This window comes from Musca domestica, unplaced genomic scaffold (genome assembly GCF_030504385.1).
Source record: "Musca domestica strain aabys unplaced genomic scaffold, Musca_domestica.polishedcontigs.V.1.1 43, whole genome shotgun sequence".
Lineage (NCBI taxonomy): Eukaryota > Metazoa > Arthropoda > Insecta > Diptera > Muscidae > Musca > Musca domestica.
In genome coordinates, this window is record NW_026712332.1 from 4717406 (window position 1) to 4745194 (window position 27789).

Sequence of the window (27789 nt, forward strand, 5' to 3'; positions counted from 1 at the left end):
ACGATGAACTATCAGAACATATTTAGAATCATGGTACAATGAATTCAATTTCTGGCCTAATATGTCAACTTCATTTGCTTATGTGTGTGTCTTCTTTTCAACAATAAAAAATTGTTCAGAAAATATTCAAATTCGGGTGTTTTCAAAATGCTTATTGCAACGAATGCATCGACAACATCTGCAGTTTTTGTCGCGAAATAAACCATAAGAGATATATAGAACATGATATTGAAAAGAAATTTTGACCATTCATTCAGTTTTAGCGGTTTTAAATTATTTATTCAAAATCAATGCAACAAGTTGTTTGCTTTTTTATTGTTTTGATAGTAATTCTGACATTACAAGCCAAACAGGTAGACCTCTATACTTGCAATTTTTTCAAAGTTGACCTACCTTCTCTTCATTGTACCATGTTTAGTATCATGCCACAATTACAGAAGATTGAACAAAACTACTCTCTAAATATAATTTTTTCTTTTGGTGCCCTTATTCTGCCAAAACATGCACACATTATGTGTATGTGTGTGTATTGTTTTGAATAAAAAATACAATAATTTGAAATTATTTCAAATTCGGTTACAAAATAAATTCACATTTTCGATGTTAATGGGCAATACATTGTACAATATTGTTACGTCATATTATTCTAGATTCAATCTTGTGGAATAACCCAAAAATTCCATTCTTGTTTCGAAGGTTTTCCCAATATAAGAATTTTGTTAGAAAATGAAAAATAAACAAAACTTACTGTTGCATATTTACGATTTACGAAGTCGATTCGACACTCCAGCACAGAGATGCATTTTTTTAGTTTCTTTGAAGTTGAGCAACCTTTCTTATTGAACCATTTTATAAATGTTAAATGAAAACTTATTAAAATTGATAAAATTTATTGAGAAAGATGTGTTTCTCATAATAACCTATGAACAAAATATTTTTAAATAATTTTTTGCCAGAAGATTTTTTTAATATTTTTGACATTTTAGACGTGGACGTGCAATTAATTCATGCAAACTTGATATAATTGGTAACATTTATTGAGAACACACCACAAAATAACATATGAACAAAATATTAATTTTTTTTACAGAAGATTTTTTTAAATATGTTATTCATAGGTGAAATTAATTCAAGCCAAAGTCCAATAAAAAGGTAATATAGAAATACCAGCTGATTACAATTTTCTTCTAAATATGCCCATAAAAATACAGAAATTCAGCACTGTCAGAATTATTCAAATTTATATGCAACAAGTTGTTTTCCACTATTTAATATTTTCCCCATTTTAAGCGTGAAAAGTGAAGAAATGCCTTGATATGATCTAAACTGTTCCATCTTTCAAATCCATAGAAAAATTGCGGGCCATGCATTAAAGCTTTTAAACCTTTAATGCGTGGCCCGCAATCTACGTTTCTTAAAATAATTGATTTTGAATATATTTTGTTTTTGTTTTCCAGAAAAATAAATACATGCACAAGATTGGCAGAAGTCGGGCACACCTAGAAAAAATTGTAACCAGCTAGTAGCTCTATCTCACCTTTTTATTGTACCATAGTACCATAATACCATGGTAGAATAATATTGGTAACACCAAGTGTTGTTATACAACAAACATAACAGCAGAATAAAATGCTCAAAAATTGAAACAAAACCATTAATTTTAAATAAATTATTTTAATTTCAAAAATGTACATTTTTGGAATTTCAATTTGTAATATATAAAATGCAGAAGATTTGTTCTTATAATAATATACAATATATATTATAATATTTAATTTTAATACTTCCATAATAATAGCATAATGCTATTGGTCCAAACCTCTCACAACTTCAACTTTAAAAAATTGTGGAAAAAGAATTATCCCTTTCAAAATGAAATTAAACTGCATATATACATAAAGTATTCTACATCTTGCATTTCTAGGAATCTTGACATATACGACTAAAGTACCTTAACAGCGATAAAAGGATCCGCACCAACGCTGTTGGTGTTTTGTAAAGTATAACAGGTTACTATTGCTACTATCAGCAAAAAATGTTTGCATTGAACTGTAGTGAAATTTCATATAAAAAAGTGTATACCTATTTAAGTATTTCAAAATTTCATATTGAATTTGAATCTAGTTTTACTATAGAGTCAAATCAGCTGGAGTTCGCTGCTACCAGTAATAACATATCATTTTGTATACTTTTAAACTAAAAGTTTAAAACTAGTTCTGATCGATCCTTTCAGTGAATCTTACAATTGTTCTCGTTCAAAACATAATTGTGATTTGAAAATCAAAGCGAGTCAAATCACAATAGTGTAAAAACTACTCAGCTTATTGTCAAACTGTTGCCAATGTAGTCTTCTTGGCCGACCTTATATAGGCCTTACACATATCAAACAAACATAAAAGTAACAAGCAATCTAAACATTTCTGCATTCGATTATGGCTGAATCAAGTGACAAGGTTGTAACAGCCAAAAATGCACTAATGTCTGCATTAGGAGAAAACGCATCTAAGTATCTTGGAAATATGAAAATGTGGTTTCGTCATAAATGGTCAAAGGAACAATTCGACTACGAATCGCGGAAATTTCTTACTCCTGAGAAGATGCATTTACACAACCAATTTCTCATAGCAATCCTGAATAAAATTGATGCGTTTCAAATGCCACAGCAAACGTCCCCATACGGTGGAGTTAGCAGTGTATATGGACTAAACAGTAGTGCAGGATTGCCAGGCAGCAGTGGAAGTACGAGCAGCAACAAGAAAGGAAAAAGGAAGAAAAGCTCTAGAATTACAAGCGACAGAGTAACATTTGAGCCGTACGACTTTATAGATTTTATTATGGAAGATACTATGAAAATAATAAGACCTGCAGTAGGCACCGAGGCAAATGTTCAAATATTGCCAACACAAAGATATTGCGTACAGGAGTTATTTCTTCCAGATACTGGATTTATTTTGGGTCGGTTCCTAATAGGTGCATGGGAATCTGGCTTGGTTAATGTAGAAGATAGTGTGGCAGAGTATGTGGCTATGGCAGTTCAGGTTCTTCTAAAAAATCTCATATCTGCCATTATAATGAAGAAAGAGCATTACAAAGTTACTGGAGAAGGTTCATTCTTTTTCGACGTTGGTGCACCACTAAAAGACCCCTCCTTGCGAAACACTGTTACAAGACAAAAACTTGATGACGGGCCTCTGGAATTGGACAAGGAAATAACCTCCCCCAATTTCATGCGAAGGACTAACGACGACGTTACATTCCTTTCAGCATGTGAAGAGCTGTAAGTAACTAGTACTTTTTTTTATTTTTAGAGTGAAATAAAAGAGACAATTTTGTTTTTCAATTTCAGCTACCATAAAAGTTCAAAGAAAATAACACTTAAGGATTGTCAGCGAGCTTTCAATGACCACAATCTTATACCATCACATTCCGTGTATGCCATAAATATGGAAAAGCTAACACAAATGATGCATTAATTTTTTCTTTATTTATAAAAATATAACTATAGTTTTACAATTACAATTTGGCAAATACTGGTTTGTCACCTTTCGTCAATTGAGCTGCGGCAGCCTGAGCAAAATCTTCGGATTGTAAGTATAATTTGTTCATTTCGCGCTGAAATGGAGAGAACGAAATAAAGGACGTTAGAAGTGGTAAAGGCTAAGAAATATACATTTTAATGTGATCACAGCAAATTTATATTTAATTACTAATACATTTTTTCAGTTTTTATGTTTTTCACATTCTATAAAACGTGACACTGACAAAAAATTCATATGGAGAACACGTCTATTATTGCATAAGAAATATCACTATTAATTTGGACTATAAGGCATGACCAAGGCATAAATGTAATTGCATCGCACATATGACCAGTTTTTGGGTTGGGTTGTTTAAATCAAGTAAATTGAGTATAATTGCCTCACCTTTAGTTCCCTTATATAACAACCATGAAATAAAAATTAGTAGAAGTTAGTAGAAGTCTCTATGTTTCTAGATATCGTCATTTGGATTTTCAGCTTCAAAGTAAACAAAGCACATGTGTAGATAGGTTGCATATCCATTAACTACTTATCTATGAGCTTAAAAAATTCAACGATTTTAATACATTAATTATTAATGTATCTAATCCTTACTTTAAACAACTTGTGTTGACTTATCCCCTCCAAATCGTATTAAATATTTGTTACTTGAAATTAATTATCTTGATAAATAGGGGCTGACTTTCAAAACGTTCAATAACAATATAATTTTTTCTGTATTGAATCAGGATATAAATTGCGCAAGTATGCCGTGTTCAGTTCAAAGCATCGGTTTGCAACCACAAGCTCATTTCACTTACAGCTGCATTCTGTAAAAAGCGGTATTTCCGAATAGAATTCTTGATGTTTGCATGATGTTTTGGTAGTCAATTAGTTATTTATACTACAAATTTGCACTTCGAATGTACTTACAATCTGATCCAATCCTTCTTGATTTGGACGACTTAGAGAATATACAAGGTTCTGTTTTGTCGCCTGCACAGCTATCGGACTCTTCTGTGCTATATTTTCTGCCAATTCTAACGCAGATTTCAACATTTCCTCTTTGTCAGGGAAAACTTTACTCACTAATCCCGAACTTAAGGCTTCTGAACTTTCGAACTTTCTACCAGTAAAACATAGTTCACGAGCTAGTGATTGGCTGCCAATGGCTTTAGGAAGGCGTTGCAGTGTTCCCACATCAGCAGCCATTCCGATTTCAACTTCTTTTACTGAGAAAAATGCGTCTTGTGTACAGTACCGTATATCCGCAGCTGTAATTAAATCAATACCAGCTCCAATACAAGCGGAGTGTGTAACAACTATTACTGGCTTAGGACATTTTTCCAATGAACTCATAGAGTCTTGGTATAACTTTATCAACGGTTCTAAATAAGCACCTCTACGTGCTACATCTTCCACTTCGGCCAATTCTTGTCCCAATTGCAACATATCTGTTAGGTCAATTCCTATAAATATTTTAATCTTGAGACATTAATAGTCCTACTACTAAATCTACTGTACATACCTGCTGTAAAATGTTTACCAGATCCAGATAAAACTATAACGCGACAATCGGGATTTGCACTTAACCCTTCAAAGCAATTCTTAATTTCTCTAAATATGTCGCACAAATTAGTTTAAAAAGGAAACAAGCATGGGGCAAGCATAACTTACATCCACATTTCCTTGTTAATAGCATTGTAGCGTTTAGGCCTGCTCAGTTCGACACTGAAGACGAAGGGTTTTGGAACAGCAATATTTAACGTTTTATATTCGTCCATATTTGCCGAATTCACGGATAGAATTTTTCCAGACATTTTGCGTACAGTGGAGTTAGCTAAAAACGTTATTGCAAGTTAAAAAAATGACTGGCTATTCGAGTAGGTTGTTTGAACTTTGGACTGGACTTTAGTAACAGTGAATTATGTTATAAACAAAAAGATGTTTACCTAATAAATTGCGAGATACGGCAGTGCCAACTTTACAAAGATTGTTTAACATCATGGTCTATCAAAATATTGCTCAATAGAAGATTGTTGGAGCTTAATGTTATTTAGATTTCAATATATAGCGGCAGGCAGTATTAATATCAACACTACTTTTGATTTGCCTTATTTGAATGTTATGTCTGCGCGTCGTATGGCATTAGTTTAACGATGTAGCATTGATAAAATTATCGGCGATGTAGATTATTACTCTAAGAGGCTTACCTAATACCCGACGTGGTAAAATGTCTTGTACGACTGTATTACCCAAATACGCAAAGTGGAAATATCGATAACAAGGCGAAATTGCCTTGGCATATACCATGGCCCATGGTAGAAGAATACAGGTAGATTCATCAACGCTTAGGAACCTTGATATGTCAAAAAAATTAAATGTTTTTCAAATATAAGTAGATTTTCTTCTGGTTTTTCGTTTGGCTCGAGGTCAGAATTTAAAAAACAGACGAATTTGTTTTTTTTATATATTAATTTATTTGTCCGATATTTCGACTATCTTCGATAGTCATCATCAGGGATTTGACTTGAAAAAACAATTAACATTTAGTATAAATAAATAAAACAAAACACTATAACGATAATTACATTGGATTTTAACTCTTCTGTTTTTAAGTTCTCTGATGCAGCTTTTCCATCCTTTCCTTTTTACTCGAATTTTCCACCTAATTTTTCTTATGCTTTTCGATGACATTTCTATAAATTTGTGCACAATGTTCCGTGTCAGTTTTGTAGTTCATTCGTTTATTAGGAGGTACATTTAAAAAAACAAATTCGTCTGTTTTTTAAATTCTGACCTCGAGCCAAACGAAAAACCAGAAGAAAATATATTGATCAAAGGTCAATTATACAAAAAAAAAAAAAAATATAAGTAGATTTTTATATGTTTTCTTTACTACGTCATTCGGAGGCTATTATAATTCGAGTTTTTCAACAGTTTTTACAAATTTAAATAATTTTTCATTCAACGCGTCTACCTATATTCTTCTACCATGCCATAGCCCAATTATTAAAGAGCTAAGTACATAAGAAGCTTGAAGTCATGGCTAGGCATATTAATGTCAAATTATAATGGAAAACGACGGCTGGATTTTAGTGCGGCTCTGTAATCCCTTTGTGAAATGTTACAAAATATGCCTAGCCATGACTTCAAGCCTCTTATGTACTTAGCCATTAAGTTCTCCGATTAGCCCAGCTGATTTCACCCATTCTGTCAAAATAGATTTGGTTATATCTGGAATTCGCTGCAAAATATGACAAACTGTCATCATCGAATGTTTACAGTTATGCTGAGGATATTGGTATACACAATTCAAATTTGATTTTCTAATTCTGCACAATTGCTTTCACGTGATTATAAAATATTACAAGTAAAAAATGAATGTCTGCAAGGTTTGCAAAAAATAGTTTGAATGGAAATGTAATTTTTTTCTCCGTTCCAAAGGACGTAGACACAAGAGCCAAATGAAACACAAATTGCCAGGTAAAACTTACGCCTCCCTGCTCCTGGCCATCAACACAAAGCCAACAGCATTATCCAACGACTAATTTTTAATATCTAATACAAAAATACAATTATTGCTTTTGGGAAATAAAAATTGTGCCGTGTTTATGTTTGTTTGCAATTCGCCACAAAAAGAAGAAAGACGAAGGCGAAATATTTTTTGCTTCAAAATAAATTTTGACAGCTCGAAGGAATAAATCAGCTGTTTTTAAGCAATTCGCTCTTTACACTACCTAATAAATGGGATTTGGCAAGGTAAATCTACCAGGTAGTCGCATCACCCCAGCTGATGGCACCTTTAAATGTCAAAACAAGTTGTTGTAATGCTGAATTAGCCCAATTTTAGGGAAACCAATGAAACGTGAGAATTGTCATGGCCTGAAGCTGCATTCCAGAATCACTGTAATCAAAGGTTATATGGGTCCATGCAACATTATATGGGTCCATGCAGCATTATATGGGTCCATGCAACCCCTTTACGGCCTGACTCTATTGTATAGCCATTTTACTTTGGTGCTTCAACTTTTCACGAGAGCTATGACTCAGTTGGTCTTATCTAAACTTCCACTAGCCGCAGCTCCACCAGCCTTCTGTAGTCTGTGAAAACTCTTTGTATGGTTTGGGGAATTTGCATCGGCTCTGCTACCAAGAGAGGTTTGGTATCCACCAAGTGGCTCCTGGCTTGATTGCTGGGCATTCTTAAAGGAGTTTTACTGGTGGCGATATTTGTGCTATGTCCTTTCTTTAAAACTATTTGATCGGGGACACTTGCTACTGTTGTGCCATGTGCTGGAGTCGGTGTAACCTCCGGTTACCAAAATTGGCTGGAATATTAGTGGTATTTGTCGATGACGTAGAAGATATTACAGTTGTGGACTTGTATAAACATTTCGGGGCTGTTGCAATGGTCCCCGAGACGCGTAATTACTTGGCTTAATTTCCACAAACAATATAAATGTAAGTAAGTAAGTAAGTAAAATTTATTGAGACTTTTTCAGATTACGATAACATTATATGTTTGAACTTATCGATAACAATGTTAAATTACGGAACTATAATCATTTGTTCTGTTGCACTGTGATATTCGTACGGGCTTCATGCCAAAATGAAATTGTAATAAAAATGTGATGTAAACAAACGTGAAAATTTTGTTTTAAGATTTGCTCCCAATCTTTCAATTGACTTGCAGAGCGAATTGTCTGCAAAAATCTTACAAATAATTAACACTTAAAGCTAAAATAAATAAAAACATATCGTTAAATTGTTGACTTACGATGAACTTAAAATAAACAAAATAAAGTACGTACAAATTGAAAATTGAATATGCAATAACATCGAAAAGCGATTTGCTAATATAATCAGTGATTGCAAAAGTATGCTAATTATACATTCTCGATACCTTATGACAAAGGAAGGGACATACACAATAAAATAAAGTACTATTGTGGGAGATCTTAAGCCTAGTAATGTAAATATCACAGATTTGTTATTTAATACTATTATCCCCTGTGCATTCCAGGTATTGTCTTGGTGAAAAAGTTTGGTGTTGAATATTGCCCAGAATCATTGTCAAATCTTACATTTATGATACATATAGTAGAAAGGTAAGCAGCTTCTGTCCAATTTGTATTTTCTTCAGCAGTAAATAATTCATTCAACAGAATGTTGTCATGTGCAGCTAAGTTTTCTACAAATCTTTTTTGCAGGTTTAGGGCATAGCTGCAAAATGGCACAATATTGGCGGTGCTGTAAATGTGATGGTTAGAGAACCTTTTAGTTGGATTTTGAAAGTTTTGACCAACACATTTTCTTAAAATCTTCCTCTCAAACGTCTCAATTTCTTTAGCTACATATGGCGAAATGGTGAACCAAATTGGTAATCCATATCCAATAATTGGCCGGATTGCAACTTTATAAAGTAGCAGCTTAGTATTTTGCGGCGGATAAGTATTGCACATTAATGTGGACAAACGTCCAGCAGTTATCTTGGCCTTTTTCAATGATGCTCTGGCGTGTTCATTAAATTTAAATAATTTATTTATATGTATTCCCAAATATTTGAAGGAATCTCGGAATGGAAATTCTATGCCATCCAGTAAGAGACACAGATTCTTCGCTTCGGGAACAACGCTTCTATGACATTTCCCATATGCGTTTCTAATACATACTGCTTCCGATTTAGCTGCGTTTACTGTAATTTCCCATGTTTTATAATATTTACTTATATCGCCAAGGTGAAGAGCGGCTTGCTTTAAGGCTTCAGTGGGTGAGTTATGGTGACTATATACCAAGCAATCGTCAGCATACAATATGGCTTTTGAATTTTCTGTTTGATGGGGGAAGTCGTGAAGGAAAAGATTAAATAGAAGGGGCGACAGGACACTGCCTTGAGGAACTCCACTCGATATAGATCCAAAACTGGACAGACAATCATTAATTGTGACAGTAAATTTCCTATCTGTCAAGAAATTTTGGAGAATTTTGATTAATAATGGGTCCACACTAAGTTGTATTAATTTATAGATTATCCCCTTGTGGTACACAGAGTCGAAAGCCTTTTGAATATCAAGGGAAATCGCTACAGTGCAGATATTTTCTCTCAGGTTACTTGTTACGTCTTCACGAAACTTCAATAATGCATGGTTTTTTGAGTGTGCCGCTTTAAAGCCAAATTGCCAGCCGGGAATCGGATGTATCACAAACTCATTTTCTAATTTTTCTCGTAGAATTCTCCCAAAAACTTTTCCAATATTGGATAACATAGATATTGGACGGAACTCTTGAGGTGTTATACTGTTAATTTTCTTCTTGATTGGTATAATTTTTGCAATTTTCCATGACTTAGGGAAGTATCCATTATTCAAACAGTTGTTGAATATAATTGTTAAGAATTTTAAAGATTCATCAGAAAAATTCTTTAGTATATAGTTTGATATTCCATCTAGACCGGTCGATTTTTTTCTATTCAGACTTACAATGTGCGTTTTTATAGATGATACATTTGTAAAGTGGTAGTTGTCTGAATTGTGTAATGATTTAAATCCATCATCAAATGTGTATATATGGATAGCAATTGGATTGAAATAACTTTGTATTCGGGATTCAATGTTAGGTGGTGGTAACTCTGGAATATTATCACAGAATGTGTCGCTGTAATAGTCATGGAACGCGTTTGCGATCTCTCTACCTGTAGTAAAAGCCACATTATATATTTGTAGCTGTTGGCAAAATTGTGTTTTAGATTTTTCAATTAGTTTGCTGACTTGTTGGAAAGCTGATGGACTGGGTTTTATATTTTTTAATTTAGAGTTAAAAACTTTAGCCTGCTCTTTGTAAAGAAGGTCCCGTATAATGTCTTTGAGTAGCTGTATTTGTTTGGACAATATATTATATTCAAAATTTGGTCTCTTGCCATTTCGATGAAATATTTTTTTAGGTCTTTTTGCCATTGATCTTTGATTTTATAAAACCTATTTATATTTTCATATTTGGTGATTGTTTACTTCAATTATTTTGCAGTGCTGTTTGTGTATGTTATGAAAGGTATTTTCAAAGATATTTATGCAATTGTCAACTTCATTATTAACAAGATTTCTGTTTGCAGGTGGTAAAATGGATTCCAACGCAGAATCAAACTGTCGACGAAACATACTCCAATCCGTGGACTTATAAGAAACAACCACTCTGGGAGTTTTGAGGATAATACCACCTGTATTGAAAGAAAAATCCAATTTGAGAGGGTAATGGTCAGAAAATGAGGGAATACTGGTTATTTTGTAGTTGCCTGCATCAGTATCTATCAGTTTTGGGCTGACCAAAAAATTATCCAAATAAGATGGACCATTAGGGTATGAAGGAGAAGAGTCACATATTCGAGTAACGTCTGTGGCAATATCAAGCAACCAATTGTAAAGTGTCCTTCCATTGGTGTTGTCCATTATATCACCCCATGTCGTGTGTCTAGAATTAAGATCCCCTCCAAAAATAAATCCATCATAATTATTAGTAAACTGCAGACAATTATTTAGACCATCGATTAAGTATTGTGTGTTGAAATTGGTTGAAATATAAAGCGAACCTATTAAAAATTTCTGCATTGAATTGTTCTTTTTTTGTCTCAATCTCAATAAAGACTGCATTAAAATTTATATCCTCAACTGTAGTGCGCTTGTAATTGATGTCATTTTTTAAAAGTACTGCCACGCCAATATTTGAGTAGTCATATAAAAATGTGTAACCCTTCATATAAACTTTTTTATTTCTTCGAAGATGGCATTCTTGGATAAATGCAATATCAATTTTGTTTTCGGAAAGATATTTATGTAGCTCGATCTGACGACTGCGAGCCACAAGAGACCGAACATTGAAGGTTAAACATTTTAAGAACCTATGGACCATAAGTATCCTTAACTTTTTTTAAAAGACGCATGAATTCGTCTTTAGCTTTACTCTTTGACATATTGTTGAATTCTGCCAGAAATATGTTTATTTCTTGCTCTAGGTTTCGTTCCTCTGGTTGCAAGAAAATAGTTGACAATTTTAAAAATTCGTCAATAATTGATGGTTTACTACTATGGCTCTTCGTAGGATGAAAATGACTTGCAAATGTTTTTTCTGCTGTTGCATAATTGTTGGAAATGACATGACTGTTGCTGCTTTTTTAGTGTTTATGGCGTTTTGAATGCGTTCTCTTCTCTTAGCTGCATATTTTTTAAATACAGGACAACCTCTCCAGTTTGCGGGATGTCCATTAGATCGGCAATTAATGCAATATGGATCAGAGGAATCCGACTTTGATCTTTGGCATTCTCCTGGTGCATGTTTCTGGTCACATTTTACGCAATTATATTGAGAGCCGCAGTTTTTCGAGATATGATCCAATCCTTGGCTCCTGCGACATTGTATTTCGTTATTTTTCTTGTTTGGTCTTTCACATGTAAGCGATTGCTTATGTAAATATTTAATATGGGAAATGTCGCTTAATGATTTACCAGGATTAAGAGTCACCAAGAAAAGACCTGTATCCAAATTATTTTTTATTGATCTGGAAGTTTTGAATTTTGATACCTTGGAAATAACTTCAGGCAATACCTCATCCAAGGCATTTTTGACGTATTCAGCTTCAACGCCTTGACAAAGTCCCCTTAATATAAATGACACCTGCTTTAATTCTTTCGGTGTAAACGAGTACGCGTGGACAGACTTTTCACGAAGAGTCTCTAGCATTGCAGTGTGGGCTGTGGGATCAGATAGATATAATTTACATTTATTTGTACCAAAATTTTTGATTTTGAAATTAATTGGTGGCGATCTTTCTTCTAATAGTTTAATTAGGAGTAGAACATTAATATTATATAAAAATATTGGTGGGCAAAAAGACGTCTTTTCTTTTTTTGGTGACTTTTCTGGATCGATGTTATTGTTTTGCGGTGCTTGTTGAATATTTTCAAATTCCAGATCTGCAAACATTGCATACCTGTTCTGATTGTTAGGATCATATTTGAACCCCGATATGTCAACATCAGTTGGTGGTGTAGAGTCTTCTAACCTTAGACGCTTGCCATAATTGTTGTTTTTGTTTAAGCCATTGGCTGAAACTGGCTGCTGATTATGTGGTAAAGGTCTTGCTTGTTCCATTGGTGTTATTGAATTTGTTACAGGTATCATCAGAGTGGGTGACATCTGATAGAATACCTGCTAAGACAGGTTAATTTTCAAAAATGATTTAAAAAGTTTCACGAAATTGTAAGAGCGCTTAAAAAATTCAACCAAACGATTAGGGATCTACCGCTCGAATCCAATATAAAATGTAAACAAAGAACACGTTTCTGATTGGTTGAAAAAAATTGCCGAAAAATTTAAATGTTAGGCGATTGTATGTTTTTCGCCTTAGATGCCAATTTTGACATTTGAGGGTACCACAAAAATTCCCTGTTGAAGCAATTCGCCGATGCGGTTACCTGTTAAATCTACCTTGGGTCTTGGCATATACAATTTACAGCCTTGACATATAAAAATTACAGCGAAATCATTTACATAATAAGACAAACACCAAATATCAAAATTGATTATTAATATTTTGTCTTATTTTCACCAGAATATGCAATACGAACTCGATCTAAGTTTTCTAAGCCAAATCGGGGCTCTCTTCTAGAGTTATTGTGTACATCAAATGGATGGACGGACAGACAACTCCAGATCGATTCCAAGTGTCCTCATACAGAAGTTCCATTTGAGGTATGGCTATAGGCAGCAGTCTAAATTTCTTCCCAGATTTTACCACATGAGCAACCTCGAAGTGTTCAGAGCATGCAGAAGACGTTGCTTCAAATTCTCATTTTCAAATTTACAACTTTCCTATTTATTTATAATTTATATACATTTGTCTTCAAATTCCTTTTATAATTTAAATTATTTCGATTTTTTTGACAAGAAAGTCCCAATTTTGTTTTTGTATTCATAAGGCGAATTCAAAATACATTTTGACAGAAAACTTGGTCGTTAGATGGTCTTACTGGCCGACCTTATATAGGCATTGCATGGTGCAAACCATGGCAGAAGAACACAGGTAGATGCATCAACGCTTGAGAGCATTGATATGTCAAAAAACAATTAAATGTTTGTATTTGTACATGTTTTCTTATACTACGTCATTCGGAGGCTATCATAATTCGCATTTTTTCAACAATTTTTACAAATTTAAATAATTTTTCATTCAACATTTTCAATTTCAAAATTGGTTTGGCAGTTCATTGTCCTAGCAGCTGCGTCGACGCGTCTACCTATATTCTTCTACCATGGTACAAACCAATGTCCCCCAAATTTTATACTTCAAATAAATTCGTCCTGATTACAAGTTTGACATATCAAGTTTCCAAAAAGTTATTTTGTTGTAATTCGCCTATGTTACTATCTGCTTTTTCTACTATGGTTCATGGTAGAATATGCCAAATATCAAAAAATGTTAATTTTTTGGGGCAATAGAAACATAACTTCTTGCAAACGATACAACCATGGCAGAAGAATACAGGTAGATGCATAATGCTTGGGAGCGTTGATATGTTAAAAATAATTAAATGTTTTTTCAAATATAAGTAAATTTTTATATTTTTTCTTATACGATGTCATTCGAATGTAATTTTTTTTTAACAATTTTTACAAATTTAAATAATTTTTCAATATTTTCAATTCCAAAATTGGTTTGACAGTTCATTGTTACATGGCATGGTACAATAAGGATGTAGAACAGCTTCGTAAACTAGAGAAATACAGCCCTGAGGCTATTCCCGCTTCCTGTCAGAATTATTCAAAATTATAGACAACAAGTTGTTTTCATTTATTTGATATTTTTTGTTATTTTTAAAATGAGTCAAATAGCGTGAAAGATGAATGAAATGCCTGGATGTTCTCTCAAAAGTATGATCCTGAGTGTTCAATCTTTCAATTCCGTCGCAAATCTGGTTAATATCATTAATGTGCGCCCCGAAATTTAAGTTTCTTCCAATCATTGATTTTGAAAATATTTTGTTTTTATTTTTTCAAAATAATAAATACATACACAAAATTGGCAGAAGTCGGACACACTTAGAAAAAAATTGTAATCAGCTGGTAGCTCTACCTTACCTTTTTATTGTACCATGATACATGGTACAATAAAGTCAAGGTAGGGCTATGATACTGTTACGAATATAACTTTAGATTTAAGTTAATTTAGATGAATTCCGTTAATTTAAGAATTTGAATTGTAACGTAAATTTCTACTACCCAGTTTATTTGAATAACTTCACAACAACAACTACTGTATAGATTTTTCTACATCCTTCCATTTCCTCTTTCATTTTCTATTTTGTTGCTGACGTACAATTCTTGTTAAACGTCATCATTGATGATCGCTTAATTCCTCTTTCTTTGTTACCCCCTCGCCTGTGTATGTGTTGTTGTTATTGTTCACTCAATGTAAGTTTGTATGTGTTGTTGTTATTGTTCACTCAATGTAAGTTTGTATGTGTTCGTTGCATTGGTAGATTGTTCGTAATCTAGGCGTTACCAGATCGTCTAGAAACTTCTGTAGCGACAGGCGAGGCTCATATAAATAGGGGAAATGGAAAGGCAGTTAGTCAGTTGTGAATCAGATCGCGAATTGAAACCGTCGAGTAAAGTAAAGTGCAAAGTAAAGTTGTGTGTGAATAAAATCATTGTAATAATCGTAATCCGAAAGAACCCGCGTTTTATTTGGTACGAGCTGTATTGGGAAATAAAACAACGTCTACACGGGATTAAGTAAAATCCAAGAACGTAACAATTGGTGTCGGAAGTGAGATTACGATAATACTACGATGAAGTTTAAGGATCTACGAGTGGAAGACTTGAAGAAGGAACTTAATAAATTGGAATTGTCCTCTACTGGCAACAAGGCTGAACTACAAAAACGTCTGTTGGATGAGTTCGAGCGCCGTGGTATGAACATCGATACATATGAGTTTGACAGTAAGGATGAAGTGGATTTATCGGAAATGGGCGAATCCAACGGTGGGGAAGTCTCGTCAGTAGCTGCCAGGGGTGACGATTTCAGAGAAATGCTAGCCAAAATGTTTGAGGAAAATTTCAGAAGGTTCGAAGAAAATTCAAGAATAACGAACGAGAAACTCGAGTACATTGCAGAAGTTATTGGAAGGAGAATGGAAACCGTGGAGGTCCAAATTAAAGAGTTGGATAAGAAAGTGCAGTCGGTTGACGAGAAATTTCTGTCCCACGACCATAGGGTTACAAATCTGGAGAAGAAAATTTCGGAACTGGAAATCAAAGGTGGTCCGGTGCGAGTTCTTGATAACACACTAAAAATCAAACCTCCTGTATTCGACGGCTCTACGTCATTCAATGTTTTCAAGTTACAGTTCGAGACAGTGGCTTCTAGAAATTCGTGGAACGACAGCGACAAAGCGGTTGCACTACTTCTGGCATTGAAGGGCAGTGCTGCTGATGTTATACAGAGTATTCCTGTCGCTTCTAGAAACAACTATGAAGATGTTATTGCTGCACTGGAACGTAAGTACGGTGGCGAACATAAACGAAACATCTACCTTATGGAATTAAGGGGAAGAGTACAGAGGGCAAACGAGACGTTACAAGACTTTGCAGCTGAGGGGGAACGTTTGGTGCTAATGACGTATCCAGGAGAGGATCACCCATTGCTGGACCGTATGAAAATCGAAACCTTTGTGAATGGCATACGTGACCCTGAGATTAAGTATGCAACATATGCGTCACCAAAAGCATCATTTTCCGAAACTGTGTCGTTTGCCCTTGTCCAAGAGACGGCAAGAATAGTTGTTAAGCCCCAGACCCACAAGATTCGCCAACTGGAGACCGAAGGTTGCGAACCCAAATCTCTCGTTAACTCGATCGAAGACGCCATGAGGCGGGTAATAGAAGAGACAAAGTTAGTTGGGATGACTAAGCCCAGGGTTAGATGCTACAACTGCGATAAAGCAGGACATATTGCGCGCGAATGCAGAGCTAAGCGCAAACGATCCAGGTCATCGTCACCACCTCCAACGAAAGATGGTAGAAGAATGGCCCAACAGTCCACCAATGAGTCACAGTTAAACTAAATCGAGCCAGTCCAGCGGGGCATGAACTGGCTCCCATCGACGATGGCCCCACAATCTCCATAGCAATAGTACAACAGGAAAGTCACAACCTAACAACAACTGGGTACATCAATGGTGATAAGCGAGTTCTGACGTTAGATACTGGCGCATCAAAGTCCATCGTAAGATCAGATCTGGTAAAGGGAAAAATAACGCAACTTAATGGAGTCAGACTGCGCACAGCAACGGGGGAGCCCGCGGCAGTACACGGCAAGATTACCCTGAGACTAACTATTGCCAATAAATCGGAGAATTACGAGTTTATAGTTGCCGATATCGTAGACGAAGTGATAATAGGCGCAGATTTTATGATTGCCTTTGGTATCAATCTGGATATGAAAGAACGTGTGATGACCTGGTCTAACGTCGAAATTCCGTTAAACGTGGGCTACGATGAAAGTACACCCATTAGACGTCTGACCACGGACCATCCAGAGATAATACCGCCCTGTGCCGAAGCAATAATATGGGTACCAATGAATGGAGATTGTGGAGCCGAGAAGTTGTGGGTGGTGGAACCAGCAGAAAACAGAGACAGTAACATCCTAATAGCGAATGCCCTGGTGAAAAGCAACAAGGACGGATTAATTCCTGTTAGAGTTTTGAACCTGTCAAACAAGCAAGAGCAAATTTGCCAATTTTCCGATGTTGGACAATGCACACCAGCTGAAGCTGTAGTTAATTTGGAAACTAGCACCGAAAAGCCAGCTGCCATGGAGAAGAAGCACCTCGTCGGCTACATAAAAGAGTGGACACACCAATTATCACCTTCCGAGAGGAACAAGGCTAAGCAGCTATTATGGAAATATGCCTCTACCTTTGCGTTGACAAAAGAGCACCAAGGAAGAACATCAGTGGTGAAGCATGAAATCAATACAGCAGACGCGAGACCCATTAAACAGCCTCCAAGAAGTGTTCCCCTGGCAAAAAGAGACGAGGTTCAGAAGCTGATAAGTGAAATGGAAAAGAGTGGTGTAATAGAACCATCGTCAAGTCCATGGTGCTCCCCAGTGGTCTTGGTCAAGAAGAAAGACGGAAGCACCCGATTTTGTGTGGACTACAGAAAGTTGAATGATGTCACCAAGAAAGACAGCTATCCGCTCCCAAGAATCGACGACACATTGGACACATTAGCCGTGACGTCATGGTTCTCCACCCTCGACCTGCAGAGTGGGTACTGGCAAGTAGAGATCGCCGAGAAAGATAAGGAGAAAACAGCGTTTGGCGTAAATGGGGGTCTCTGGCAGTTCAATGTCATGCCATTCGGACTCTGCAACGCCCCGGCTACATTTGAAAGGCTGATGGAGCGTGTGTTAAAAGGGCTGCAGTGGAAGTCGTGCCTCATATACCTGGATGACATCATAGTCATGGGGCGCAACTTCGACGAACACATCAAGAACTTAAAGGATGTTCTACAGCAGCTTTCGTCCTCAGGCCTCAAGCTGAACCCAAAGAAGTGCAGTCTCTTCCAACGAGAGGTGAAGTTCCTGGGGCACCACGTGACGCCGGAGGGCATATCGACGGATAAGGAGAAAATTCAAGCCGTCAGAGATTGGCCGCAGCCCCGAAATCTCCATGAGCTGCGAAGCTTTCTGGGTCTCTGCACATACTACCGTCGATTTGTCCAAAATTTTGCCAACATCGCCGCCTGTCTACACCGTTTGACGCAAAAAGGCCAGAGGTTTCAGTGGGGCAACGACCAGGAGGAGGCATTCAGAAAGCTCAAAGACATGCTATGCAGAGCCCCCATTTTGGCATACCCTATACCTGGCGGCAAGTTTGTCCTGGACACAGACGCAAGTGTGTGCGGCATCGGTGGCGTCCTTTCCAAGGAAATCGACGGACAGGAAAAAGTCATCGGGTACTACAGCCGGACATTGTCGAAACCTGAGAGGAATTACTGTGTGACGAGGAGAGAGCTGCTTGCTGTCCTTGAGTGCGTTAAACACTTCCACAAATACCTATATGGCCAGCATTTCCTGCTGAGGACCGACCACGCTGCTCTCCAATGGTTGCTGCAGTTTAAGAATCCGGAAGGTCAACTAGCCCGTTGGATCGAGAGGCTCCAGAGTTATGACTTCAGAATCGAGCACAGAAAAGGCGGAAAACACGGTAATGCTGATGCCCTGTCTCGTCGGCCATGCAAAGTAGAATGCAAGCACTGCTCAAAGGCTGAGAATAAAGAGAATATCGTTGATGTCCGACTATTGCAATTTGAGTCGGGTGAAGATTGGTCGACGGAACAACGAAGAGATCCCATTCTGGGCAAAGTAATTTCGGCCATAGAAACGGGCAAACGACCTAGTCGCAAAGAAATTACCTCCGAAAGCCCTCTTTTAAAATCCTATTGGGCCCAGTGGGACAGTCTACTTATAATAGATGGTTGCCTATATCGCAAATGGGAAAGTGAGGACGGTAAATCTCACCGGAACTTGATCGTCGTCCCAGACTCCAAAATAAGAGATGTCTTGTCGGAGTTTCACGATGGGCCAAGTGGAGGACATCTTGGCATAGCAAAAACCGCTGAAAAGGTAAAGCAGAGATTCTACTGGGTCGGCTGTCAAAAATCCATTGCCGACTGGATCGCCAATTGTGAAAGGTGCATAAGAGCTAAAGGTCCAACACGGAAGAGTCGAGGCTACATGCAGCAGTATAATTCAGGAGCCCCTTTTGAAAGAATCGCAATGGATGTAGCTGGACCGTTCCCAACAAGCGACTCTGGGAACCGGTATGTCTTAGTGGTCATGGATTACTTCAGTAAATGGCCAGAGGTTTATGCTATCCCAAATCAAGAAGCCAGGACAATTGTGGATGTGTTCAGCAGAAATTGGATTTGTCGCTATGGTGTTCCATCTGAGGTTCATTCCGATCAAGGGAGGAATTTTGAATCAGCGATCTTCAAGGAAATGTGTGACTCCTACGGAATCAAGAAAACCAGAACGACGCCCCTACATCCACAATCAGATGGCATGGTGGAAAGATTCAATCACACCCTGGAAGAACATCTACGGAAAGTGGTGGACAGTGGCCAACGAGACTGGGATGAGCATATTCCCAAGTTTTTACTGGCTTATAGATCGGCCATTCATGATTCCACATCCCGGACCCCAGCCAAAGTTCTGTTCGGAAATGAATTAAAGCTACCTGGCGATTTGATATTCGGTGCTACCCCAAACGACGATGTGAACCAAGATGAAGACAGTCAAAACTCTTTTAGTAAAGTCCACGATGCAGTCCGACATCGAATAAAAATGGTTAGCAACCGCATGAAGGCAAGGTACGATCGAGCGGCAAATACCGATGGGTTTCAAGAAGGGCAACTGGTACTATTGTTCAACCCACAACGAAAGAAAGGACTATGCCCCAAATTACAAACGCACTGGGAAGGGCCCTACAAGATTGTCACGAAAATAAATGACGTCGTTTATCGCATCCAGAGGAGCGACAGTCCCAGGTCGAAGATGAAAGTTGTACATTTGGAGCGGCTGACCCCCTACGGAACGGGAACTGTGCCTATTCGGGACGAACAGGCTTAAGCGGGGTGCAATGTTACGAATATAACTTTAGATTTAAGTTAATTTAGATGAATTCCGTTAATTTAAGAATTTGAATTGTAACGTAAATTTCTACTACGCAGTTTATTTGAATAACTTCACAACAACAACTACTGTATAGATTTTTCTACATCCTTCCATTTCCTCTTTCATTTTCTATTTTGTTGCTGACGTACAATTCTTGTTAAACGTCATCATTGATGATCGCTTAATTCCTCTTTCTTTGTTACCCCCTCGCCTGTGTATGTGTTGTTGTTATTGTTCACTCAATGTAAGTTTGTATGTGTTGTTGTTATTGTTCACTCAATGTAAGTTTGTATGTGTTCGTTGCATTGGTAGATTGTTCGTAATCTAGGCGTTACCAGATCGTCTAGAAACTTCTGTAGCGACAGGCGAGGCTCATATAAATAGGGGAAATGGAAAGGCAGTTAGTCAGTTGTGAATCAGATCGCGAATTGAAACCGTCGAGTAAAGTAAAGTGCAAAGTAAAGTTGTGTGAATAAAATCATTGTAATAATCGTAATCCGAAAGAACCCGCGTTTTATTTGGTACGAGCTGTATTGGGAAATAAAACAACGTCTACACGGGATTAAGTAAAATCCAAGAACGTAACAATACAATAGTTGCGTTCCAGAACCTGCAAATTAGTACTAATTAGCACTAATTCTGCTACAACGCGTTCCCGTACTCCAAAAACTAGCAAAACTTGCAGCTCTCTCGAGAAAAAAATGGCGCTGAGTGGTGCACATTTCTGCTTATTTTAGCTACATGAATTTGGCCGAGCAGAAATGTGCATATTGTAAATTTGACATTTAATTGGCAGGGCTAACAAGGTTAAAACATGTATTGATATATTTCAATAAAGAAAATGATCAACTTGAAAACTAAAGGAAAAACTAATATTTGTCGTGCAAAAAACAAAAAGAGAAAATATGGAGCAACTGATGTATTCACTTTTGGATGATTCCAGCAGTGAAGAGGACTGGCTGAATGAGGAATCAGATTATTAATTATTATTATAAATTATTAATTTTAACTTATCGTCTTCAATACTCATTTCTTAAATATTGGCGCTCTTTTCAGTAAGGTTTCACCAGTCCGATTTAGGCTGTTTACTTTTGGAATTTTGAATTTTGACATTTTATCGCATTTCTGCTAATTTTCCGTTCCCTTATTTTTTGAGCAAACCTAAATGAGAATGACATTTCGAACTGTTCTCTCTTCTGCTAGTTTTACTACTAAAAAAGTAGTGGAACACAAGTAATATGATTTTAATTTTTTCATTTCCTTGGCTTAATATGTCAACTGTTTACAATTTTTTGTTATTGAAAAGAAAACATATATTCTTTTCAATAACAAAAAATTGTTCAGAAAATATTCAAATTTGGGTGTTTTCAAAATGTTGATTTCGACGTATGCATCGACAATATCTACAGTTTTTGTAGCGAAATAAACCTTTAGAGATATATAGAACATGATTTTGAAAAGAAATGTTGACCTTTCATTCAGTTTTCAAAATAAATGCAACAAGTTGTTTGATTTTTTATTGTTTTGATACTAATTACAAGCCAAACTGGTAGACCTCTATACTTTTTTTTTCAAAGCTAGCCTACCTTCTCTTCATTGTACCATGTGCACATACAAAAACTTTAGAAAGATTTGAGGGTTTGATTTGAATAAGTTCTCATGTCTCATTTGTTTATACATGGGTTCGTCTACTTTTCCAGTAACATTTACTCAGTAAAAAGTTACTGAGAAAAAATACGACTATCTCTCTCCAGGGGAAAAATTGCAAAAAGTAAACGAGCAGCATTTCACGAAAAATTGTGATATAACAGCTGATCCATCAAAACAACTTTGACACAAATCGTAGCAGCAGAAATATTAGGTTTGTACCATGGTAGAAGAATACAAGCCGTCGCATCGACACTGCTGCTGGGGAAATGAACTTGATGTGCTTCCACTGCGTGGCAATAGCATTTGCAGACACTGGAGCGCATAGCTGACCACAGACGCAAATATCGCGTTATAAGTGCTGCGGCTAGCGCCTTGAGGACCTTGTTCCTACTTTTTATCTGGTCGCAGATAGGTGTGGCTTGCGCGGACGACTTGGGGTAGTTTGTGGTCGGTATAAAATTTCCCTCGACCTGCACGTTCAGCAGACCATGTTGTAAAAAGTGATATTTTCATATTTCTAAAATAAATAAAAGGAATAAATAAAAAAATCCAGCTACAGATCTAATCTTGAAAAATATAGTTGTAACTTGCATAATAAAAAGGAAATAATTATAATTAAAATATATAAAATGTCGTGCCTTTTGAATTGTGTAATATAGTTGCAGAGGATTAATTTTGTGTTACATGTTGGTTTTGTCTTAATCAATGGCATGCAAAATGTGTTTGGATTAATGCAAAAGTCGTAGACACAATTAGAAATAGTGTTGGCTTTCATTGGTGTTGTGTGCAATGTAGGAAACTCTCTGCAGACTTTTACAATTTTGTAAAGGATTTGCAGTCGGAATTGACATCGATGAAAAAATATTTTACCTCACTATCACTCCGATTTGAGAATTTCTCTACATTGTTTGAGAAATACCAAGAATTATATGAGTTTGTGACGTCACAGTCTGTTTCTGGCCAGAAACGCAAAAGGGCGAAAAAGGCACCAGCTAAGGGAACTCCTAGTCGCAAAGCAATAGTTTCTGTGGAGAACACTGTTCCACAACCAGTTTCAGTAAATATCACTGATACAACTGAGACTGGACGTGAACAGTCGTATGCCAGTGTTGTTACACACCCAGTTCCGGTAGTTAACAGCGATATAAGTTAAGGGGTAAATTCTCATGATGTTATGAGTATTGATAGTGAGGTTTAAAACCTAACCTAACCTACTAGTGTCATTCAGGAATTATCACTTCCTTCACTTATCACTAGTGATCGTCCCGAGACTGCTACTGGCAAAACTCATCCTGTCCAAAGATCATTATCTATGGCTCCCGCCATGAAAATAATATTTGCAACAAGGTTTGCACCAGAAACAACGGCCGATGACATAAGCTATTATATAAAATCCAAAATTGAGGGAGATTATTTTTGAGACGTTATAAGCTCCGATCTGCATTTACTGAAAGTAGATCTTCTTTTAAAATCATTGTGCCTGAAAATATTTTTGTACATTTGATTTTAAAAGAATTTTGGCCTGCTAGGGCATTTCTGGAGAGATCCGATAATTTAGCTCATTTGCCTGTTAGACCAGATTCGGTGCCAAAAAACTAAATGACTCATTTTCTATTTGCTATCAAAATGTAAGGGGGCTTAATACAAAATAAAGCAGTTTATATACTGATAGAATTGGTTTCAATTATAATGTATTGGTTTTCTCCGAAACTTGGTTAAAAACATCTATATTAAATAGTGACATTTTATGTTCAAAATATCAAATATTTAGAAAAGATCGTGTTTGTAAAAAAGGTGGTAGCGTCCTTATTGCAGTTGATATCAAATATACCACTAATTTAATTGATTTAAATGATTTTCTTGGTATAGAATTTGTTGGTGTTTCCATTGAATTGGGCAATTCTAAATTGTTTGTAACTCGCTCTTATATTCAACCTTCATATTCAATTGACATTTATAATCAGCTTTATCAGCAATAAATGTAATCACTGAAAAATGAAAGATCCCGATCGCATCCTGATCCTTGGTGATTTTAATATGCCCTCCATTAGGTAGCTTCCAATGCCAGATTCTGAAGCTTTGATTCCTTTGCCATCCGAAATGAACAGTACCCAGTATACATTTGATATTATAAAAAGCTTTTGTGACATAAATCTTTATCAAATAAACAGTGTGAAAAATTCCCACGGCAAAATTCTTGGTTTGGCGTTTGTAAATAAAACACAGCATTTTGATATATTCAGAATTCCTCCAATATGCAATCCTGAAGAATATATCCAACTTTATATATCTCCATGACTCACAGTTATGTAATAAAAGAAAGTCAGTCCGACTCATTTAAAACTGTCCTTAATTACAAAAAAAAACTAATTTTCGAAAACTTAATACCTCCGTAAATTGGGCTTATTTCCTGTGTAATTGATAAATTTTATGATATTTTAAATAGATTTAAACTGGAATGTGTTCCAACCACTAGAGTTAAAAATTCAAATAAATATCCATGGATAACCCCTAGTTATCAAATAAAAGATTCGTATCCTTGTAAGTTATCACAGGCTAATTAAATTAGTTTGCCTTTTCTATAACGTCAGGAGGTGTCCAATAGTCTGCGTAGTTTAAAACCCATTAAATGTCCAGGACCGGATGGCATCAATATAATTCTTAAATATTGTTCAGAAGCATTAGCACTTCCTTTAACTATATTGTTTAATTATTCACTTAAATTTGGTCACTTTCCTACTTTCTGGAAAAAATCTTATATTATACCTTTACATAAGTCTGTTAGTCTTACTAATGTGTCAAATTATAGAGGAATTGCAAAATTAAGTGCCATTCCAAAATTGTTCGAAAAATTAATTACTACAAAAAAAAATTAATTACAGTAATTTCACTGAAAATCAATCTATATTGAGACCATATCAGCATGGTTTTCGTAGAGGTCTTTCAATTACAACAAAGCTTATACAATTTACGTCAACAGTAATAAAAGGATTTGTTCAGCGTAAACAAACTGATACAATTTATACTGATTTTAGTAAAGCTTTTGATAAGGTTAACCATGAACTCCTAATACATAAATTAAATTATATGGGTTTCAACACAAACTTAGTCAAATCTTACTTACAAGATAGATTACAACTAGTTTTGTTTGAAGGGAATCTATCCAAAACGATTAACGTTCCATTGGGTGTTCCGCAAGGAAGTCACCTTGGAACGGTCTTCTTTTATTTGCCAACGATTTACCTAATTCCATAAATTACTCGAAATTGTTAATGTACGCAGATGATGTTAAATTATTAACTTCCCATAATTGTGATAAACAAGCTAGTTTACTTCAAATCGATTTAGATAGCCTTTTTCAATGGTGAAGGTTAAATTGCATGGAGTTAAATTTAAGCAAATGTGCTTCCCCAGATCTTCTTCTCTGATATTGCAATATAATCTGTATGGGATCCTCAATATGCAATATACTCAGATAAAATAGAATCCGTGCAAAAACAATTTCTGCTATTTACCTTACGAGGTTTACATTGGATTAGTGATTTTGTTTTGCCTTCTTATGCTAGCAGGCTAAAATTAATTAGATTGTCTACACTTAAAAGCAGACGTATTATGTTGAACTCCATGTTTGTACTATAAATATTAAATGGTAATATACCTTCAGATTTCTTAATCTCATCCATTAGAATTAAGTGTTAGCTATCGCATTGCAATATAGTAATCTGTGATATTAGTTATTAAGGTTTTGTGTTGTTGAACTTGACGAAATACTTCATATAAACTTAATCCAATTTTATTGTAAGTTATTTATATATTCATGAAGATTTGATCTAATGTAATGTTTATTTAAATAGACGTATCCCCTGAAGATGTCAACAAACATTGACGAAACGTCGGGATTAATGAAATAAAAAGGAATTTTTATTTACAAAACTTAGGTCTATAAGCTTAATAGAACCCAAATCAATAAATCTACCTGGACCAAGAAAATTAATAATCAATAAATTATTGGGAATCCTGCCGAATAATACACTATTAAATATAAACATCTACACTATCATCAACCAAGAGCACAAAATGAAGAATTATTTCCAACACATCACCTATAAATATAACGAAGAAACTTGCAGGACTATGAAAGAATATTGCAATGAAATTAGAAGACTAGCACAGCAAACCGAAAGACTTAAATTCCTATTGACTTGTCGAGATTATGGTATCATACCCCAACACACGAAAGCTATTACAACTAAGGTAAAATAACTGTTTAATTGTAATACAATCACATCAAAAGTAAGCAAAATTGAAGAGTACTTCCATAAAAAACTCCTTAATCTCGAAATATCCCAAGCCAATGCCGACATAAAATCAACAGAAAACAAATTTTCAACATGGAATCTGGGATAAAAACATTAATATTTGTTGCAGACTACACGTCTTCTAAAAACAAACAAAAAATCCGTTTAATAGAAATATCCCGAAAAATAAGCAATACCCAACAACAAAAACTAAACAAATTAAAAAGGAAACAGTTCGACAAATATGGCATAATTTTCAACGACGACTGGTTCGAGAACAAAATAAATGTCAGTTTTCCTATGGAATGCAAGTGGATTTTATCACTTGGAAAATAGTTTGCAATACCAATAGACAACAAGAATTTTTCACCACTACATACACTAGCTGACATAGAACACTGCATACAAATATCAGAAGAACATGAGAAAGAAGCATGTAGAACGAAAATAGGAAACAGGTTTACCAACTTTAAAGAAATATGAAAAACACACCAAAAGAAAAATTTATTTTGACAATATATAAAAAAACATTAACATTTTTGAAACAATACGACGACATCATAATTACACAAGCAGACAAAGGAAATAAGACAGTTTCCATATACAAACAAGAATACGAGAAGAAAATGGGGGAACTTCTTGATGATAAAAACACATATAGGAAACTTAGGGAAGACCCAACAACAAAATTACAGAAATTTAATAAAAATATGGTCACTGATCTACATAAAAACAATGTAATTGACAAATGGGAAAAAAAAGAAGCTATACTGCTCAGCATCTACAACACCAAGAAATTACGGGTTGCCAAAAATACACAAACCCAATATACCTCTCAGGCCTATTGTATCGTCCACAAATGTACCATGTTATACTTTAAAAACTCAATATATCTAAAAAAGAAACTTAAAGACACAATAATAAAAAATGACGAGGTAATGATATCTTTTGATGTTATTTCCCTATTCACGAATATACCAGTCAATTTAGCAATAAAAATAATTATGAAAAAATGGGAACCAATTAAAACATACACAAACATTCCCAAACAAAAATTCCTTAATATTTTAACTTTCTGTCTCAAAGACAATAATTATTTCAATTATGAAAATAAAATATATAATCAAATATTTGGAATGCCTGTGGGAAACCCACTTTCACCAACAGTAGCAGATATTGTTTTGGACGACCTTCTTGATAATACTATTCAAGAACTAAATAATAAAGGCATCCTAATAAATTTCATAACCAAATATGTAGACGACACACTTTTAATCATCAATAAGAAAGATATCAATGAAATTCAAAACACATTCAATAAATACCACCAAAAAATACAATTCACTTTTGAAATTGAAACTAACAATTCTATTTTGTATTTGGATCCAAAATTAATAAGGAATGGGAGTTCTATTAAATTTGACTGGTATCATAAAAGCCAAAATCCCAAATAATCAACAGCTAAAAGTTTCATCATGAGAATACTACGCATAAGTGACCAAGATTTCCACAAAAGTAACATAAACGAAATCACAACTATATTAATCAACAATAGTTTTCCGAAAACAGTAATCACACAACTCAT

At 35.4% G+C, this 27789-nt stretch overlaps 2 protein-coding genes across 2 annotated transcripts; one reads left to right on the top strand and one right to left on the bottom strand.

Moving 5' to 3' along the window:
* The first annotated feature begins 2296 nt into the window (after positions 1 to 2296).
* LOC101892763 (transcriptional adapter 1) lies at positions 2297 to 3528 on the top strand. Its single transcript, XM_005192085.4, has 2 exons — positions 2297 to 3277; positions 3347 to 3528. Exons 1-2 carry the CDS (start codon positions 2433 to 2435, stop codon positions 3471 to 3473), a joined length of 972 nt encoding a protein of 323 aa, XP_005192142.2. The 5' UTR covers positions 2297 to 2432; the 3' UTR covers positions 3474 to 3528.
* Positions 3463 to 5685, bottom strand: LOC101893053 (delta(3,5)-Delta(2,4)-dienoyl-CoA isomerase, mitochondrial). The gene is made up of 5 exons (XM_005192087.4): positions 5471 to 5685; positions 5196 to 5358; positions 5047 to 5135; positions 4452 to 4987; positions 3463 to 3612 (listed from the first exon to the last, which is right to left on the bottom strand). Exons 1-5 carry the CDS (start codon positions 5523 to 5525, stop codon positions 3514 to 3516), a joined length of 942 nt encoding a protein of 313 aa, XP_005192144.1. The 5' UTR covers positions 5526 to 5685; the 3' UTR covers positions 3463 to 3513.
* Between the last annotated feature and the right edge of the window lie 22104 nt (positions 5686 to 27789).

Coding starts and splice junctions, on each gene's coding strand:
- LOC101893053 (XM_005192087.4), bottom strand. CDS start 5,525: ATGATGTTAAACAATCTTTGTAAAGTTGGCACTGCCGTATCTCGCAAT. Junction 5,136..5,195: donor ATTAACAAGGAAATGTGGAT/GTAAGTTATGCT, acceptor CGACATATTTAG/AGAAATTAAGAATTGCTTTG. Junction 3,613..4,451: donor AAGAAGGATTGGATCAGATT/GTAAGTACATTC, acceptor TCTCCATTTCAG/CGCGAAATGAACAAATTATA.
- LOC101892763 (XM_005192085.4), top strand. CDS start 2,433: ATGGCTGAATCAAGTGACAAGGTTGTAACAGCCAAAAATGCACTAATG. Junction 3,278..3,346: donor CTTTCAGCATGTGAAGAGCT/GTAAGTAACTAG, acceptor TTTCAATTTCAG/CTACCATAAAAGTTCAAAGA.